Genomic DNA, 17842 nt, shown 5'->3' with positions numbered 1-17842 from the left:
AGTTGCCGGCTGCTGCAGATGACAAGGGCTCTGGAAACTACGAGGTTCTGCGTGAGATGCTCTCCTATGGAACGACATGCGCCTAAAGCCAGTGCGTGAGTTAGAAGGAGTAACAAGCGCCAGGCTGGAGGGAGGACACGGAACTACGGTCGTCAGGTGTAGATATAACCATGCTCATCAAGGGAGCTCCAAGGAAGAAAGACAGGAGTTAGTTTTGGTACCGTGACGACTTTGACTAATGTCGTGGATATGAGCGCAGAGGCTAGTACTTTTGAGAGAAGGGTGTCCGAAAAATGCGCGCCTTTATCAGGGGTTAGTAGTTTAGGGTGGGGAGGGAGGGGCGATTACAGGGCAAAAAATTTTCATAGTGAAAATCACATCCCGTTTTATTTTGCCATCCACAAAGTGGAAGAAATGAATTATAGCAGAAGTTACTGCGTGAGAACGTAAAAAATAAGAAAATAGAGGAGCAAGCAAGTTCTGTTGGAGGATTTATTAAAAATAAACATAAAATATGCAATAAAACTGAAAGAGGAATTGAAAAGAAAAAGCATTTTAGCTACATCTCCATGTATTCTTGAGAGAACATAGCTCACATTGCATAAATAGCACTAATAATGTATGCACTAAAAGCCTTGAAATTTGGGGTAATTGCTTATTGATTTTTTCTGTTCTTTCTTGGTTCTTTTTTATTGTACCAACTCTTCTCTGAGTTGTCCGTGCAACACTGAGGGTAAAACAAAGCGTAGAAATTTATCAATTCCCTCATGATGAGAGAGAGAAGAAAGTGAAGTGGCCTCTAGCGAATGTTACACGATGCAGCGGGCAAGTAATACACGAGCAATCTTCATGTCAGTTGGAGGCCGCGACATCCCAAGGGATCCCCGCCGACCTCCTCAAAGCCAGCGCAACCAGTCCTTGGACTGGTCCCCTGTTTTTGGGCGCAATAAAAGAGATCACCACCACCACCACCAGTTGATCAACCCACATCAAAATTTTCGAGGGCAATCTAGATTAGAGCACTCCTGGCTCGAGCCCGAGACTCAAAGCCCGAGCTCGGCCCAGCCCGGCAGATTTCGTCCCGGGTCAGGCCCGGGCCGTCTATATTATCACTCTATTGAGCCTGGGTACTGCCTTCCAAGCTCGGTGTCAGACCCGGATCGGCCCGGTCTCGTTCGCACAGCTACTAAAGAGGTGAACTGTTCACACAGGAGGAGCTTGCGTTCCTTATATTTTTGATGCGATAGCGCTAAAGAACGCGTTGCACAGAAAATCTGGCGTCGGCGTTGTCGGCGTTGTGAGCGATATATCACTAGCATGACTGTGGCAGGTGGTGCCGAAACAGCAACCTAGGAGGCAGGTGGCAACCGAGGCCATGTGACCTTGTGGCGTCATCAAAACCTGCCCACCGGATTGTGGGCAAGCTGCCCACCCTGGCAGGTGGCAGTTAATTTAATGATTTTTCAGCCGGGAAGTCAACATGGGCGCACAAGGTCCACCACATGGAGCGCCTGTCATCGCAGGCCAGTGGCGCATCCCTTAACCGCTGCATCACTGCGCCGGCAGGGTATGACGACTCCCAGGGATATATGCTTTAAAGTAGAGAATGACATACTGCACATTTGGGGAAATAACCCATTGCGCTATCGCGTCGCACACTTAAGCCGGAGCTTAAATGTCCCCTCCAATTTTTCAAGAGGAATCTGGTCACCCCTGGCTGCGCAACCAAATTAACATGGCCGTCACGTCCGCCTTCGCGACCCGGAGACTAAACCATTCTGACGCACAGCATCTTCGGTCACAGGTTGTAGCAGTTGAGAGAAATGTGAAAAGAATGTGTTGCAAAAGGCTTTAGCCTGGCTCGTCACCCAAATCCTTTACAGACCGCGCAGCGCGGATTCAGGGCCTACAATCTCTGTAAGCAGAATTGTTTTTGGTGCAGGCATGGGACAAAGTACATTTTCCTGTCAGACCTCGTTATCCCGCATGCAAAGTGCCTTGCCCTTTCTCCGCAGCCACATTGCATCAGACGTCTTTGCTCTCTGATATATGCTCCACAAAATTCACGATCCTGACAACTACGTGCTCAAGCGAAGAGCTTATCTGCCCAAATATATGAAGAAAGAAAAAAAAACTTCGCATTCTTTTGCGTTCGCGTTCCGTTGCGTGACAGCGGCAGGTCTCATATTTATTCTCCACGCAAATGCGGCTGTCACCGGAGGCCGTGTCTGCGTTCGGAATAAATCTATCGACGAGCCGAGCGCGCTGGTCTGGAAAGTTACGAGGTGGACGTTATACGTTGGACGAGAACGCTGCCGCCCTGGGCGGTGTCGAAACTGATTTTGGGGCTGCTGCTCTGCCGCGCGCTTTCAAAAGCGCAGGCACTGTCTTCCTTTCTCTCTTTTTTTTAGTATTATCAGAGTTCATATAGGCAACTGATCGGATGCACGTTTTGTGCCTGTGTAGCGTATAGCCGGACAGCGGTGGTGAGAGGATAGCGTTGGGAATAAAAAAGCTCACTGTCCACCCCCCTTCTCCTATCCGTCCCCGCTGGAGATAACAGCTAGTGTGGGTCCACCAAGACCACGATGGAATTTTTATGATTGAACGTACGTGAGAGTTTTGGGTTCTGGCATGCTACGCCACTGCAGACGGCAGCGTTGTATACCCAGAAGAAAGGTTCAGTTGCAGCTGTCTCTGTAAAACAGGCCGACTTACGCCCAGAGTGCGTGATTTCAGGGCCGCCATTGCCATGGTTGCACCCTACCAACTAAAATACCACCCGCGAGATTAGAATTGCGATTGTGTGCTTTGGTTTTGAAAAAAAGAAAGATCACGAGGATATAAATTGGATTTAGATTGAAAGCACTGGCTTTGAAAAATCCAATGTAGAAAGAGGTGACTGTCTTCTGAAATAAGCATTCGGACGATCCATAAAGTTGATCCATAAAATTTTTCAACTTTATTTATCATCGAGCACCAAGTATCTCACGTGGTTGAGGTGTCCGCTGCTTGGGCTGAGGGTTTTTGTCTGGGACTGCATCTACGGCGCTGCCCTGTCTGCCTCCGAGTCGCTTGGGTTTCCTGTCCGCATAGGGCTGCCATTTCATGAAAAAATTTCGTGGGCGGCACAGATCCCTTTAGCTCACTGCATTCTGTATCAATGACTCATTTCTGATCTCGTAAAATAAGCCTTCCTCTCTTGAGACATTACTTCCAGTTTCAGGAGGATCCCTATGTAAATGAAGCTGTTATTTAAGGACGTTACCGGCTCAGCCTGGCCAAAACGTTGGCTATGAGAGTCCGCAAGGTATGTCTCTTGACAGTACTTTCGACTCCGTGAACCTTAACATTATCGGAACTTGGGACAGCTCCTATCTCGCATCGCTAAGCCTTGCAGCCCATAGCAATCCACACGAAGGGCTGCGTTTTCTGGTGCAATTTATCGTACAAATAACGCACTGGGCTTTTCCACAGAGATTATATTCTACGCGATCTCCCGCAGATGTTACAGGCAGCGGCGTATCGATGGCTCGCCTAAGGTTTGTTCCAAAGCCATTCAAGATTTAAAGAATAGGCTTCAACGCAAACGACCAGGATTTTAAGTGTTTCTTGGGGGACAAAAATATGATTTTTTCAGGAATTGTCAGCTCCAATTCCTTTTTTGGCTTAAAATATAACAGGAACTGGGCTTTCAAGAAAATTCTTTCCGGCTAATTGGTGCATTCTTCGCTGGAATAGTTAGCGCAAAAGACACACAGACGACTAGTGAACGAAACACACCGCCACTAATAATTCACGGTTTTATTGAGAAATCACTTGATATTATGCAGAAACTGTACTTAGCAAGAGAAGAAAATGCTACATAGTCATACCACATCACCTACCTCCTGTTTTCCTATGCGTTGATAGCCACATGATACACGTGATACACTGTTTCAGTTATCTTCCTTTCAAGCCGGGTCTCCCCTTTGCGACAAACTGTGCTGTTTTCAAGCGCAGGACTGCACTTACGGTAATCTCGACAGTGTTCTGCCAAGCAGCTTCCCAATTTTGTCCGAACTTTTGGATTTTTAACTCAGGGTTTCATTAAGGCATCTTTCTTTATCTACATAACTTTTTCCGCCGGCCAATAGTTTGTAATATTCCCCTTAGCGGGGGTAATCCACGAAATGTTTTGGTGCTGCTTTAAGCATGGGGAGGCCGATGTTTCTTTGGAAACGCTCCGATAGATACTGGGCAGCTTTTCAGAGGCAGCAACCAGCACTCACTTTCACATCACCCCTGTTTGCGTGCTTTCTTCAAACTTTGCGAGATCCCGTGGAGATAGGGAATTACTGGCATGTTCTGACTGCTTGTTTTCTTTACTCCCTTAATGTCTGTTCTTGTACACGTACCTGCTGGCGCATACAAGCAACTTTAATTGCACTGTTATCACCAGTAGTCGGGTCAAGTTGGTGATACCAAAATACTTTTCCTCTGTCGTTTAAGTGTCGTAACATGTTTTATACATGTCTTGGCATATTTTTACAGAATGATATACATGAGGCCTTGAGTAGATAACCAGTGTGAACCCATATCCTTGTTAGGATTGCTTAATTGTGTCATGTCTTCAGCAAATATACTAAGAAACTGAAGCTACACCAATGATGTTACTAAGCTGTAATGCTAAACAGGTTGTGTATAAACTCTACATTCGGATAGTTTGTGTGCCATAAAAGAATGCAGTTATGGGCATTCAGTTCAAAAATGTAAAGACTGAAAATTTGTGGAATATTAGCAAGGGTAGACAAGAGAGAAAATGAGAGGCGAAGGGAATGAGTGTATAGGTTTGAAGGCGGCGCCACGTGGTTGCCTGGGCCTTAATTACGGATTTGTGGGGAGAGGGGCTTGAGCTGTCGGTCGAGGCGGTAGTGCAGGGTGGCCTAATGAATGAGACCAACCGATATCTCGCAGACCCCAGATCGGAGTCGCCCACCCCAAAAAACAATAGCACTCGAAGAGAGAAAAGATCCCCAGGTGGTGGTTAATGTTCCGGAGCCCTCCACGCCGGCCCCTCTTTCTCTCTTTCTTCGTTCACTCCCACCTTCCTCCTTTACCTCACGGCGCCGTTGAGGTGTTCACCGAGGAGTTATACGGTTACCGCACCTTTCATTTCTTGATAACCAGTCTTGACGAAGAAAGAAATGCGGACACTACAAGCACGTGCGAGCGCAGACGAGAGCACGCGCGAAGGGATACTACGAACCTGTGCTCAAACGCAAGAGATAACACACATCACAAAGAAAGACATTCAGCGCGTTCCAAAGAATAAAAAAGTTGCAACGCTTTTTCAACCAGCAAGAAGTGCTGAATAAGATACCCAAACATGGCGAGCACACAGTCAGGGCACTCGATCTCAAAGCAGCCTTCTAAATTTTGCATCTATTCATATGCATACGCTTTTCTTAGAGACAGGTCGGCTACTGCTGGTATAGAAGACTTTAGAACAAATACGTCAAATACACCGAAATGGGACTCCGAGATCCTATTAAACATCGCCCTGACATGACTTTGCAGGCTACTCAATTAGATCCCGAATGTCAGGCATGCAATGAAAGCGGACAACATTACAGTCTGGATTACCAAAGGCTCGCTAGGTTAGAAGCCGGAAGCAATGCACGAAGCAGCCGGAACGGCGCATAATTACGCATTTAAGTGCGGCCACTTGGGCTCTCCCGACAGATCAGAAATAATAAGAATCGAAAGAATAACAACCAAGACGTATAACAATAAATGCAGAAGCTTCGGATTACGCATCGAGGGCAACCTCGTGTCAGATGTGAAGATCAGAAGAGTCGGATTGTGGATTCAGCACAACAGGGAAGGAGATCACGCCATCAAACAACCGACCAACACAAAGACGCAAGTAACAAGGATCGTCAGTAGAATATCTAACAGACGAAGAGGGATAAAGGATGAAGGCACGAGAAGATTAGTACAGGCCCTCATCGTAGGCAGAATAATATGCAGAGCTACCTGTCTGAAATTCACAGGAGCCGGAGCAACTGCAGGTCTTGTTAAGGGAAGCCTGCAAGTGTGCGCTAGGATTAACCCCAAACATGTCGGTGGACAAGCTACTCAAGTGGGGCACTAGCAATACAGCTAGTGAACATGCCGAGGTACACTGAGCCGCTCAAAGACAAAGGCTCAAACAAACTCCGACCGGCAGGGATGTACTGAGCAGGCTTGATTACCCTGACGCTGCTGTGGAAGAAACGACATGAGACATCCCTAGATACGTAAGAAGGTAGATTTCACCAATACCCAAGAACACGCGCCTAGAATTACAGAAAGGTAGACGTAAAGCCCGAACAAAGGCACGAAAAAGAGCCCTCACGAATGCATCAAACGCGCTGTACACACACGCCACCGTGCATCCAGATTACGCAGGAGCAATCGCTAGCATAGTAGATAACACAGGTAGAGAAATCAACAGTGCATTTGTCGAAGCAAACAGCAGTGTTGAGGCAGAGGAGGTGGCCATTGCTCTAGTCATAATCTTGAAAACAAAAAAAAACACGATGCAACAAATTGTGACTGACTGGCAAGAAATATGCAGAAGATACAGAAGATAAGGCCGAATCTCAATCGTAGCATGTCAAATCCAAATGAAGAAGGGGAAGAGCCTCGGGAACGTCGCACCGATATGGACACCAGGAATGAGGTCGGTTCAGGGAAACCTGAAGGAAGACGACAATGCTCGAGCGCACGTCGACCGAGGGGATCGGGTATGGGACGAAAGGGTGCAAAGTTTTCGGATACAGTGCGGCGCAATATTCGCACACTACAGAGGCTACAGAGAGGCTTGACCGACCTATTCGCCATAACATAGGAAACCTACCAAGGAACATTCGGTAACATGGAGATAGACCAGTGCCTAACGGCATCTCAGTCTCCTACAGAGTATCTACAAAACTGCACACAACAATAAATGCCCGCTATGTGGGGACTACTCCTTGCTATACCACACAGCATGGACATGCTCCGAAACGAGGGCTGCCTAGATTAACCATAACCCTTCTCTTCAGCAGTGGGAGGTTGTTCTGGCCAGCACGAACCTTGAAGGTCAACTCCGGCTAATCGACAGGGTGGAGCATGCAGCACAAGCCGCCGGTGGCCCGGACCAAGGGCCACACCCATCGATAGATAACCATGTAGTGCCAAGACTTTCGACATCGGCGACAAACAAGAATAAAGTACCGGGGCGCAGCAGTAGCATCTGAAGCATGCCGTTATGAACACATAGGCAGACGGGTAGGCAGGCGATGTGGTATGCCTTCATGTGGCGCTTTCTTCGGTTGTGAAGAAAGTTTCTGTATAAAAGCATGTGATCTCAACAGAAAAAGAAAAAAAAAACCTTGAACTGTTAGTAGCTAGTAACTGTCTGTGTGTTTTTGCGTTGACCATTCCAGCTGGACTTTCCATTTTTCAATACCATGCTTGTCAAAAGAAACAAGAAAACTGTCCGGAACTGACATTTTCACAACAAGGTGAATATTTGATTATTTCTCAATATACTGAACGAATACTCCTGCGCAGTGACTTCGACACCGTGCCCGTTTTTGGCACGCAGACTGCCCGTTGTACGTAAAGTGTTCTGGCTTGTCTCTTGAGCTTCATTCCCGTCCGCAGCTCGGTCGATTAGCTGAGTTCCTGATTCTACTTCTTCACCAACTCCTCTGTGCTGGCTTTTTCTTCTTTCACCGAGACCCTTGCCACAGTCAACCCTTGCAGACACTTACACTCTTGTCGTATGGTTCTCATCAAATGTCGTTCCATCTGCACCAGTGGCCGAAATGAATGAGGAACCAGAGGACACCTTACCCGCGCAGACCCTGTCGCCATCTATTGAACGTAAGAAACCTCAAGCGGAAAAAATCATCTTGTCCGCCACTGCTTCTTTCGTAAGTGGATGGGGAGGGGGAAACGGATAAAATGGACGCGGTGATAGGAAGAGAAAGAAAGAAATATACATAATAAACAAAACTGCAAGTCGTCCGATTAAGCTGAAAAGACGGCAATGAAAAGGAAAGGAAAGAACTCATAAAGAAAGCGAATGAAAATAAACGGCAAGGAACGAAGACGATGCACTGGCGCAAACAGTGCACCAAGATTAAAGGAGGAAAGGCGAGAGTAAGGTAGAGAGGAGGAAGAAGGCGTTGCGCAGGTGGACGCCAAGTGGAGGAAGCGGGGATGGGTGCTCCCCATTTTGCTGAGCGATGACGCAGTTCAGCGACTGGGGAAAAGCTCGGGCGTTAACCGCTGCCGCTGCTGCCCACGGGGCGATTCCCTCGACGCTGCGGCCATCAATTACGGCGGCGGGCGCCCCTCGCCTTTCGTCGAGCCTGTCGCCGTCGTCCTTCCCAATGAAGGTGTGAAGGCGCCGGCACAAACACAAAGCCGGCAAGGAGAGAAGGGCGGACAGAAGGGCAGATTTTTAAGGCCGGCCAGTCGGGTTAAAAGGGGCAGCCCGCAATCGATCGCTCGTCCCGTGTTAACGACATCGGTCACGTCTTGGTGGCCGTTTCACGCGACGAGTGACCCGGCCGAGAAAACGCACTCCACGAAAGTTTTCTCGGCGAAAATTTCGGGGAGAACAAATTGAGCCCAATCCGTGAGAATGCCTTTCGTCATTGTCGCTCCTTTAAGGATTGGTTTGTAGATATTGATGCGTTCTTTTCTTTTCGTGCACCGCTGGAATTTTTGCGCGAGCATTTATCTTCCGACAGCACTTTTTTTTTTTCATGGTTTTCTACATTTATTGCTTTCACGATGACTGACGATTATTCGCATCAGAGCTCGGCTCTACGATAGGTTGCCAGGAACATTGCTGATGCCGTATGCAAGCAATTGTTGAAAGGTGCTTGCTAGAGAAGGCCCTTATTGCCTCGAATGCCGCTTATCCTATCTGTGACTTTAGTGTTCAGTCTTCGAGAAAAAACTGAATATTGATGCTCTGACTTGTATTAGTCTTTACAGCTACACGTCAGCTCTAAAGAGCTGAAGTCTTTAGAGCCGGTGAGCCTAATTTGGCAGCGTCACAAAAATATTTGAAAGAGGCGCCTTGCAGCAGTGAAAAAAGAAGGAAGAACTCAAACTGGCATTGAAGCATTCCGCATAGTGTCAGTGGGCATGACGCTCAGACGAAATGAATTTTTGTCAAACAAGCCGCCACGCATGACAGCCGATTTTGACGTTGAATGATGACAGTGGGGATTAGGGCGGACTTCGGTAAAGTTGAATCAGAACTTCAATGCAGTTTAAGAGAAAAGGAGAAAAAGAAAGGAAGAAAGAAAGAGAGAAAGAAAGAATGAAAGAGAGAAAAAACACTGCCGCTCATCCGATAGGCATCAGTTGACCGAGCCCAAGCGGCTGGAAATTATATAGTAAAGGTTTGCATTCATCCATCGAACTTTCTCATCGCGTGCTCCTCAGTCTCACCGTGTAGTCACAAAGTTGGAAAATTTTCTTCACAGCGTTCAGGCTGAGGCCAAGTGTTAACAGCAGCACCAGTTAACCCCATCCCCCCTCCCTCTCTTACGTTCACTGTATACCCACTCATTCGGCCTGTCACCGCGTGGTGAGTCATTCCGTTTTGATCCGAAAGCGCGTTTCGGACCAGGCACTCGTATTAGAGTTCTCCCTCTTTCTGTCTAGAGAGAGAAGCCAGCTGTCAGTTGAAATTTGCTGCCACGTCTTTTCAAAAGAAAGCTTATCAACGAGGGTGTTGCCTTGGTCGTCGTTAGCAGCCACTCTTCTTCGAATGCGGCCGGAAACAAATCAACCGCGAATTTCTTCCGCTGTTGATTTGAAGGCGATTAAGTGGGGGGAAGTGTACGGAGGAGAAAGTAAAAAGAGAATAGATGATGAGATTTTTCAATGTATAACATGGCTGCGGCGGTGCATAGCAACCCCTGCGTTGCACAGCAGATGGGGTTCATAGAAGGCACGACGCTTATCAAGGCCTCAATAAAGCATCAATGCAAACTGACGTCTTCTGTGCATGCATGTGTGTGTGTGAAAGAAGATCGGTGGATAGTGGGAGTCCAGTAGCCAGACAGGCGCGGATGATTCGGCAGCAGCTTAATGAAGGGAATAAGAAGAGAACGAAAATAACTTCTTTCGAATGAGATTCGCCAGTTAGGACTTGACAGATTGAACTTTACTCTTCCTCCACTTCTGCTGCCTGCAAAGTGGATTTTTTTTTGTTTTTTACAGCTTCTGTTTCTAATGAGTATATTAAGGCGCCGACAGTTGGACCAAACATGTTCACGCTTTCTTTCTGTCCTTTTTCGTTGAGAGAGCGGCTTCGGGTAGGTGGCTCCTACTAATGGGCGTTCGCTAATACTTGAAGGAGCGATTGCACGTGTCGACTGAAAGGCGTAAGAGCACTATCGGCACTCGTATATGACGTGAAAACTTCACCATGTTTTACACCTTCGACTTCTGTTTTGTCAGCGTAAGCTTATAGTGAAAGGACTTGAGTGACAAGCGCAGCACTTTTTGCGTCCTTCATATCTCTTCTAAAACAAAAGTGTTTCTGCAGTTGCTACCTGAGAGACGTGTCTGTTCGTTCTTTGGTGCGGATTGGCTGCAGCCATTAATGGAGTAATGTTAGTGAAACACCTCTTCCTACAAAGAAGCGGTGAAATTATTTCTCTTTCGCTTGACATGCTTAACAGGATTTCAGTTTGGGTTTGTTGTTGCATTCCATCGTTCCAGCGCTGTCTAACCCACAAATGAGACACAGCGGAAAACTCAAACACCGAACATTTGACACTATTTCAGATGAAAAGACTAAAAAGTTACCTAATTTGTCTTACTTAATTAACAACAGAAAATTTGAAAACTATGCCAGCGAATCTAACTAAACTCGGCTGACTTCACCCGCGAAGGAAGCAACATCATTTTTTATCAGCTTGGCTGCCTAAAGGTGGCACACCCTGTATATGCAACGCCACAGACCGCACTACCATTGAGATCAGCCAGGGACGCTGGGAACGTGGTGAGGACTCAAAAATTTGCTACAGTTTCGTTACACCGTTTCGTTACACCGGCTCTGATTCGTGGACTGATAACGAAGATGTATGCGCGCAAAGGGCTCCACGCTTCCGCCGTTCTTCACCCATTTGTGAACTACACCTCTGCTGGGTTAGCGCTACTTTCGAGCAGGTGTTCAAAAGGCACAATAACTGTGACATGTCAATACACAGAAGTGGTTAGTGTTCATGCAATTTGAGGATGCGGGTGTTACCCCGTTTCTTTTCTATTTGATTTCCAAAAATCTGCAGCGTATTAGCGCTCCAGTGGAACGGACACCAAAATGATAATTTTAGAGTGGCATACGGCAGTTGGTCGGCAAAGGATAAAATCGCTACAAGCGATTTCGTTAAACCTGGACTTGCGGGCAGACCCCTCTGTGAGCTTTAATTCCGAGAAAGTGTCCCAGAAAGTGCAGGAGGCTTCAACAAGGTAAGACATGAGTTGATCTCCAAGTAGAACCAAGAACCTTAAAGGGTAACCGAAGAAGTTTTAGTATTCTACGATTTTTAAACTTCACTTCACTTCACTTCACTTCACTTTAATACCTTAAAGACCCTCGTTAGAGGGTATTACATAAGGGGTGGGGCACACAGAAATGAAAAACAGAATGACTAACAAATAAGTTGAAAGTTATACAAATATAAGATTATCACTGAGCAAGTACACGCGTGATTTCTTCGATGAACAATGATTGGCATGTGATAGCAGCAAGTTCTCGGGGAAGGCCGTTCCAGTCGTTCGCGGTCCGGGGGAAGAATGATGAAGAAAATGTAGTGGTGCGGGCGCGAGGTCGTGACACTTGCTGCTGATGGCCGGTGCGGAGGGAGATGCGTGGTGGTGGTGCGCAGATGTAGGGTTCCTGTCGTAGCTCAGAGTAAAAAAACTTGTGAAACAAACATAAACTAGCAATGCAGCGGCGATGAGCAAGGGTAGGTAGGCTGGACTGTGATTTGAGGGATGATATGCTGATATCAAAAGAATACGATGAATGAATGAATCTAGTTGCTCGGTTTTGAACTGCTTCAATTGAATTACAGAGATATGCTTGCTTTGGAGACCAGATGGGAGATGCGTATTCTAATTTTGATCTGATTAATGATTTGTATGCGAGGAGCTTGACATGCTGAGGTGCAGAGCGTAGGTGACGCTTTAAGAATCCTAGTGTTCTGTTGGCGGATGATATGATGTTTGAAATATGCGTATTCCATGTAAGATCATGACAAATATGGACACCAAGGTATTTGTATGATTGGACAAGATCAAGAGGAACGTTAGATATGCTGTATTGGAACAGAAGAGGGTAACGGCGACGATGGAACGACATATATTTGCATTTACTTGTGTTAAGTGTCATTAGCCATTCACTGCACCAGTCTTGCACATGAGTTAAATTATTTTGAAGGGATTGTTGGTCGAAGGTGTTAGTGACTGTTCTGTAAATAACACAATCATCAGCAAACATCCGAATATGGCAATCTAATTTCTCAGGTAGGTCGTTAATATAAATTAGAAACAAGAGTGGCCCAAGGACGGATCCTTGGGGCACGCCTGAGGAGACTGGTAAGAGGTCAGACATTTGGTTATTGACAACGACTGATTGGAAGCGGTGAGTTAAGAATTCTTTTATCCATGCTAGTATGTCGGGATGCAAGTTTAGGCGAGAGAGTTTCAGAAATAAGTGGTTATGAGGTACCTTGTCAAATGCTTTAGCGAAGTCGAGAAAAATTGCGTCAGTTTGGAGGTTAGCATCAAGGTTGGCATGCAAGTCATGAACGAAAAGTGCTAATTGACTTTCACATGAGTATCCTTTGCGAAATCCGTGCTGCGATGAGTGAAAAAAATTATTTGAATCCAGAAAGTGCATTGTTAAAGAATAAATGACGTGTTCCATGAGTTTACATGGTATGCTGGTGAGTGATATGGGTCGGTAATTAAGTGGTGAATCTTTGTTACCCGACTTGTGAACCGGAACGACCTTCCCCACTTTCCAGTCATGGGGTATGATACCTGTAGAAAGAGACTGTGAGAACAGCAGGCATAAAAATTTGGCAGAAGTATGGTTAACGTTTTTTAGTACCTTGGTGTTGATTTCGTCAAAGCCGGCAGATGATGACAGTTTTAGTTTATCTATGAGACATGATATGCCGGCCTCAGAGAAAGTAACGGCTGGCATTAAACTTCTTTGGTCATTTGCTATCTTGAGGGGGGGCGGTTCCTGTTCATGAGTGAATACAGATGCGAAAGCAGAATTAAATATGTTAGCACACTCGACATCGGAAAAAGCACGTCCGGAATCATCAGTTAAGGTAATAGTGCGTATAGATTGCGGATTTAAAAGCTGCCAGAATTTAGTCGGGTTATCTTGAAGTATGTTGGGTAGGTCAGTATGATAAAATGAGCGTTTAGCGTTTTTTACTGTGACCAGGTATGTCTTTTCGGCAGCGTAATATTTTTCCCATGCGTAGTCATTTCCAGTCTGTTTAGCACTGCGGAACAAGCGTTTCTTTTTGTTTTCTAGTCTTCCTAGAGCCTTGGTAAACCATGGTTTCTGTTTGGTTGCACGGAAGCTGCATTTGGGAACATATTTGTTAGTAAGTTCGTTAATTTTATGAATAAACATCGACCAATTTTCGTGGATGGTTTGTTCCGGGAAAGAGTGCTGAAAAGATGGGAAATAAGCTTCCAACGCCCTGTTTATAGCCTCATAGTTACCTTTGTTATAAAGGGTGATTGTTTTTTTGGAAGTTTCTTTTATTGTTGGAGTGAAGGTAAATGACGCATGTATGACTTTGTGATCACTAATTTCCCGGAGATAAGTAATGGAGTTGAGGCATTCGGGGTGGCTAGTTAGTATAAGGTCAAGAATGTTTGCTGTGTCTCCGGCGATGCGTGTAGGCTGGGTTACTAATTGAGTAAGATTAAAATTTAAGCACACATCCACAAACTCCTGCGATTCATGCTGTCTAAAAATAGGCTGATAAGGGTTATTCCAATCTATGTCAGGATAGTTAAAATCTCCAAAAAGGAGCACGTGTGCATTAGGGTGTTTTGTTGTAAGTTGGTTCAGAACGTTGTGCAGCTTTCGAGGGAATTCGGGGTTATTGTGGGGGGGCCTATAGCAAACACCAATTAGTATAGACACTGGCGTGGCGCGACAAAGCAGCCATAATATTTCGAGGTCAGATTGGATGTTAATGTGGGAACACTGTAGTTGACTGCTGGTAGCGATAAGGACGCCTCCTCCTCGGGGGCCGTTGCGATCGGCACGGAAAAGGTTAAAATTAGGTAAGTTGCACAGAACTTCAATGTCGTCCACATTATCGGTCAGCCAAGTCTCTGTCAACACAAGCAGGTTAGATTCTGTTGAAGATACAAGGCTGGATACACTATCGCACTTTGAAAGCAGACTGCGTATATTAGTATAGATAACCGAAAAAGAAATATTCTGTCGAGGGGAGGTATGGCGAGGATTAGATAAGTGACGACTGTGCGGTGAGCGCTATGCTATTTCTTTCACCATTTCGGTGGCAGCATCAAAAGTGTAGCGTTTTTTGCCGAGAAATAGGGTCTTGTACCGCAAAGAAAACGGTCCGGTTTCTGCTCTTGCAAATGCGACAAGATGTTTGCGGGCTTTTTGGACAGAGCGGGTAAAATCTTCTCCAATGCTATAGTTCGTGTCCTTCAGCATAGGACCTTTGGAAAGGATAGTTTCTTTGGTTTTGAAGGAGACGAATTTTGCTATAATTGGCCGTTGGCGGTCCTCGTTATGGCGTCCCAAGCGATGGGCACGCTCTATCTGACTGGGCTCTAAGGTTAACTTTAACTTATCCTGACAGTGCTTAATTATTATTTCTTCAGATTCGATGAATGATTCGCGCGGATTGGAATCTGGAAGGCCATAGAATATCAGGTTGTTGCGGCGTGATCTGTTTTCTGTGTCGTCTATTCGGGCCTCAAGGTTAGTAACAAGAGCTGCCGTCCCGGCGGCAATGGAATTGACGGATTCTAGATCAGATTTTAGGGTAGCAATGTCCTGAAATAGGCTTTCCAGGTCTGCTAGGCGTTTGCTCAGGTCGGAAATGGTTTGGTCGACAGAACGCATCTGACCTTTAAGGTCCTGTACATCCGCGATTATTTGGCCTTGACCGGCTGACAACTTCTTGAGTTCAGCAAGAACACTATCAAGTTTGTCCGGACCAGGGTTCATCTCAACATCTCCGGACAAAAGAAGAAGAGATTTAACAACAGAAAAGCATTCACTAGCAATAGAAATGCAACACTGCAGGCTCGGCAGCTGTACCAGGCAACGGTCACTACATTTTTTAGAAAAAAGGCAGTATGATGGACTAACCTGCGTAGCGAAAACCAGTGGATGAGGAGGCTGCGACATGGCACAGCTACCGAGCCCACAGAGCGCGGGCGGAAGGCGGTGCTCTTTATATGTTGACAGGGTCGATGTTGTCGCTGGCGGTTGCGCTTGCCATCCGATGTCGAGGGTCCAGGAAGGGAGTGCTCTTTTCACCGACGCATCTGCGCTGTTCAAACCGAATGGTCCGTTGTACCCGGCGCAGAACGGCTGCTCTGGGTCCGGCAGAACAAGCCACGAAGTGTCGAAGATGGCTGGGAAGATGTAGGCAAAGGCAGGCGCGAGCACCTGCGTAGCGAAAACCAGTGGATGAGGAGGCTGCGACATGGCACAGCTACCGAGCCCACAGAGCGCGGGCGGAAGGCGGTGCTCTTTACGATGGATGTCTGAAACTTGCAGAAGAAGCAGGCGAAATCTTTTTATGCTAGTACGTGAAATGATGCCATAATCAGTGCCGATTAAAGCCGCGCTAGCGTTGAGACTTCTACGCAGCGCACAGTGACGGTTAGGGGGCAGATGATGACGTCATATACAGCGGCGATACATTTCCAACGCTGAAATGTTTCCTCAGAGGAGAAAAAAGGTAAATGTAGAGAAGCATTGTTTCTAAAAATCGGACGACGTACGGCGGGGTGTAGGCGAGAACTGCGGTAACCTTAAACCTCGCAAGCAATTGTTTCAGCGCCCTTCGATGGGTTGGCGAGAAGCCTAGAGGTCGTCACAACTTTAATATCCGATTGCATCATCATTTTAAATGGTAGCGCAAAAAAAAATGGAGTAAATTACTTCTAAGCTTCATGCATTCGAGTCCTTGAATCTCATCGAATTCGAAAATAAAGATCCTGAACATGCAGCGCTGACAGACGAGGGACGAAGGAGGGACGAGACACAAAGGGCACTTTTTTACTCTCGTCTCTCCTCCGTCCCTCGTCTGTCAGCGCTGCATGTTCAGGATGTCAAACCAACTTGCCTAGCAGCACACCCTGCGCAAATAAAGAGTTGCAGCTTCCCTTTAACAAATCGTCATGCTACAGACCCATAAACGGTACTGTGCTGCATTAGTGGCACCGTTCGCAAACGCGCCGGCATGGGCCATGTTCAGCGTCTGGCGCCGACGGACACAAAACGGAGCACACCGGACGCGAGCAGAGGAACGAAGTCCGTTAGGATAGAGGCAGTTATGGCAACGCGAGAGTTGTCTCCCTCATACGCATCGCCAGAAGAAATAGGAGTAAAAAAAGCAAAGAAAAGGCAGACTGGAGTGTGGGCGCGGGGCATCGTCTTCTCCATATTTGAGACAGGAGTTGCCACATAGCGATTGCCCCACGATGACATTTATCCCTACAATGCCACTGTTGCGAAAAGGCGTCACTGTCGTTAGGGGGCGTCGTTCTCCGCGGGAACACAGTGATGTATGAAAGAATGGGTGGTTGTTTGCTACTACGCCCGCTCAGTGTGCAAGACAGACGCCTTTACGCAACTGTCGTCAGCCCTACTCACCACGCATGTGCGACAGCATGATGAGTCACCGTGACGGCTGCTGCAAAGGTTGGGAAATAAAAAGACAATGCGCTGAACGACGTTTGTGGCTTGAAAGGAGGTAATAGATTTAGTTAAGGAGCCTACCATCAAGGCTTACAAGGCACTGTTTTTTTTTTTTTTTTTTACGAGAGACTGCCTTGATTGACAGATTGTGACTGTGTTTCCCGTTTTTCTTTCTTCCCTCTTTAATCTCCTCATTCCCTTCCTCAGTGCAGGGTAGCCAACCGGAAACCTTTCTGGTTAACATCCCTGCCTTTCCCCTTCTCTGTATCTCTCTCTCTGGCGTTGCAATTAATCCTATGGTAAGTCGGTTAACGGCTCAAGTACGACTTAGTATTGAGCCCTCCGGCTTTTTTTCAAATACAAGTCGAGCAGCCTATCTATAAAACAAGTACTCTTCTGTCTGGCGCAGCATGTCCTGTTGTTAATCTCACAGTGAACGAAGGTCAGGTCGAGGCGTGTTTCACACAACAGCGGAATCACGCCGTTTCGATAATAACCAACTGAATTGGCCAACACCAGCACGCCGTTTGCTGGTCGGTTGTTGTCCGACGTCACTCTCATACCATAGGAGCGCGGGTGAGGAGTAACGCACACTCGAGAAACGCCAAAAATGAAGTTACCTGCCTGAAAGAAAACGTTACAGAAATGATGAAACATTGCGTAATCACATCGCTTGAATGAGGTTTAAACGATATGAACTTCAATAAAACTTGGGTTGGGCCTAGTTGGTACATGATGTTGTGAAGGTGTAGGTTGCGCAACCACGTAACATACTATCATGGCTATCAGAAAAAAACCAAACAAATGTATAGCAAACAGCACTAAAGCGGTCATGGACAAGCAAGC

The 17842-nt window shown here is 46.5% G+C and overlaps 1 protein-coding gene across 1 annotated transcript; it reads right to left on the bottom strand.

Moving 5' to 3' along the window:
* Window positions 1-14432: 14432 nt before the first annotated feature.
* LOC149342670 (uncharacterized) lies at window positions 14433-17557 on the bottom strand. Its single transcript, XM_089546830.1, has 2 exons — window positions 17498-17557; window positions 14433-15739 (listed from the first exon to the last, which is right to left on the bottom strand). The coding sequence occupies exons 1-2, from the start codon at window positions 17555-17557 to the stop codon at window positions 14585-14587; spliced, it is 1215 nt and encodes a 404-aa protein (XP_089402956.1). The 3' UTR covers window positions 14433-14584.
* Between the last annotated feature and the right edge of the window lie 285 nt (window positions 17558-17842).

The sequence above is a fragment of the Amblyomma mixtum genome, chromosome 5 (assembly GCF_055824585.1).
Source record: "Amblyomma mixtum isolate Tamu chromosome 5, ASM5582458v1, whole genome shotgun sequence".
Lineage (NCBI taxonomy): Eukaryota > Metazoa > Arthropoda > Arachnida > Ixodida > Ixodidae > Amblyomma > Amblyomma mixtum.
Note: the sequence above shows the minus strand (reverse complement) of the source record. Positions and strands in the feature narration are given on the sequence as shown.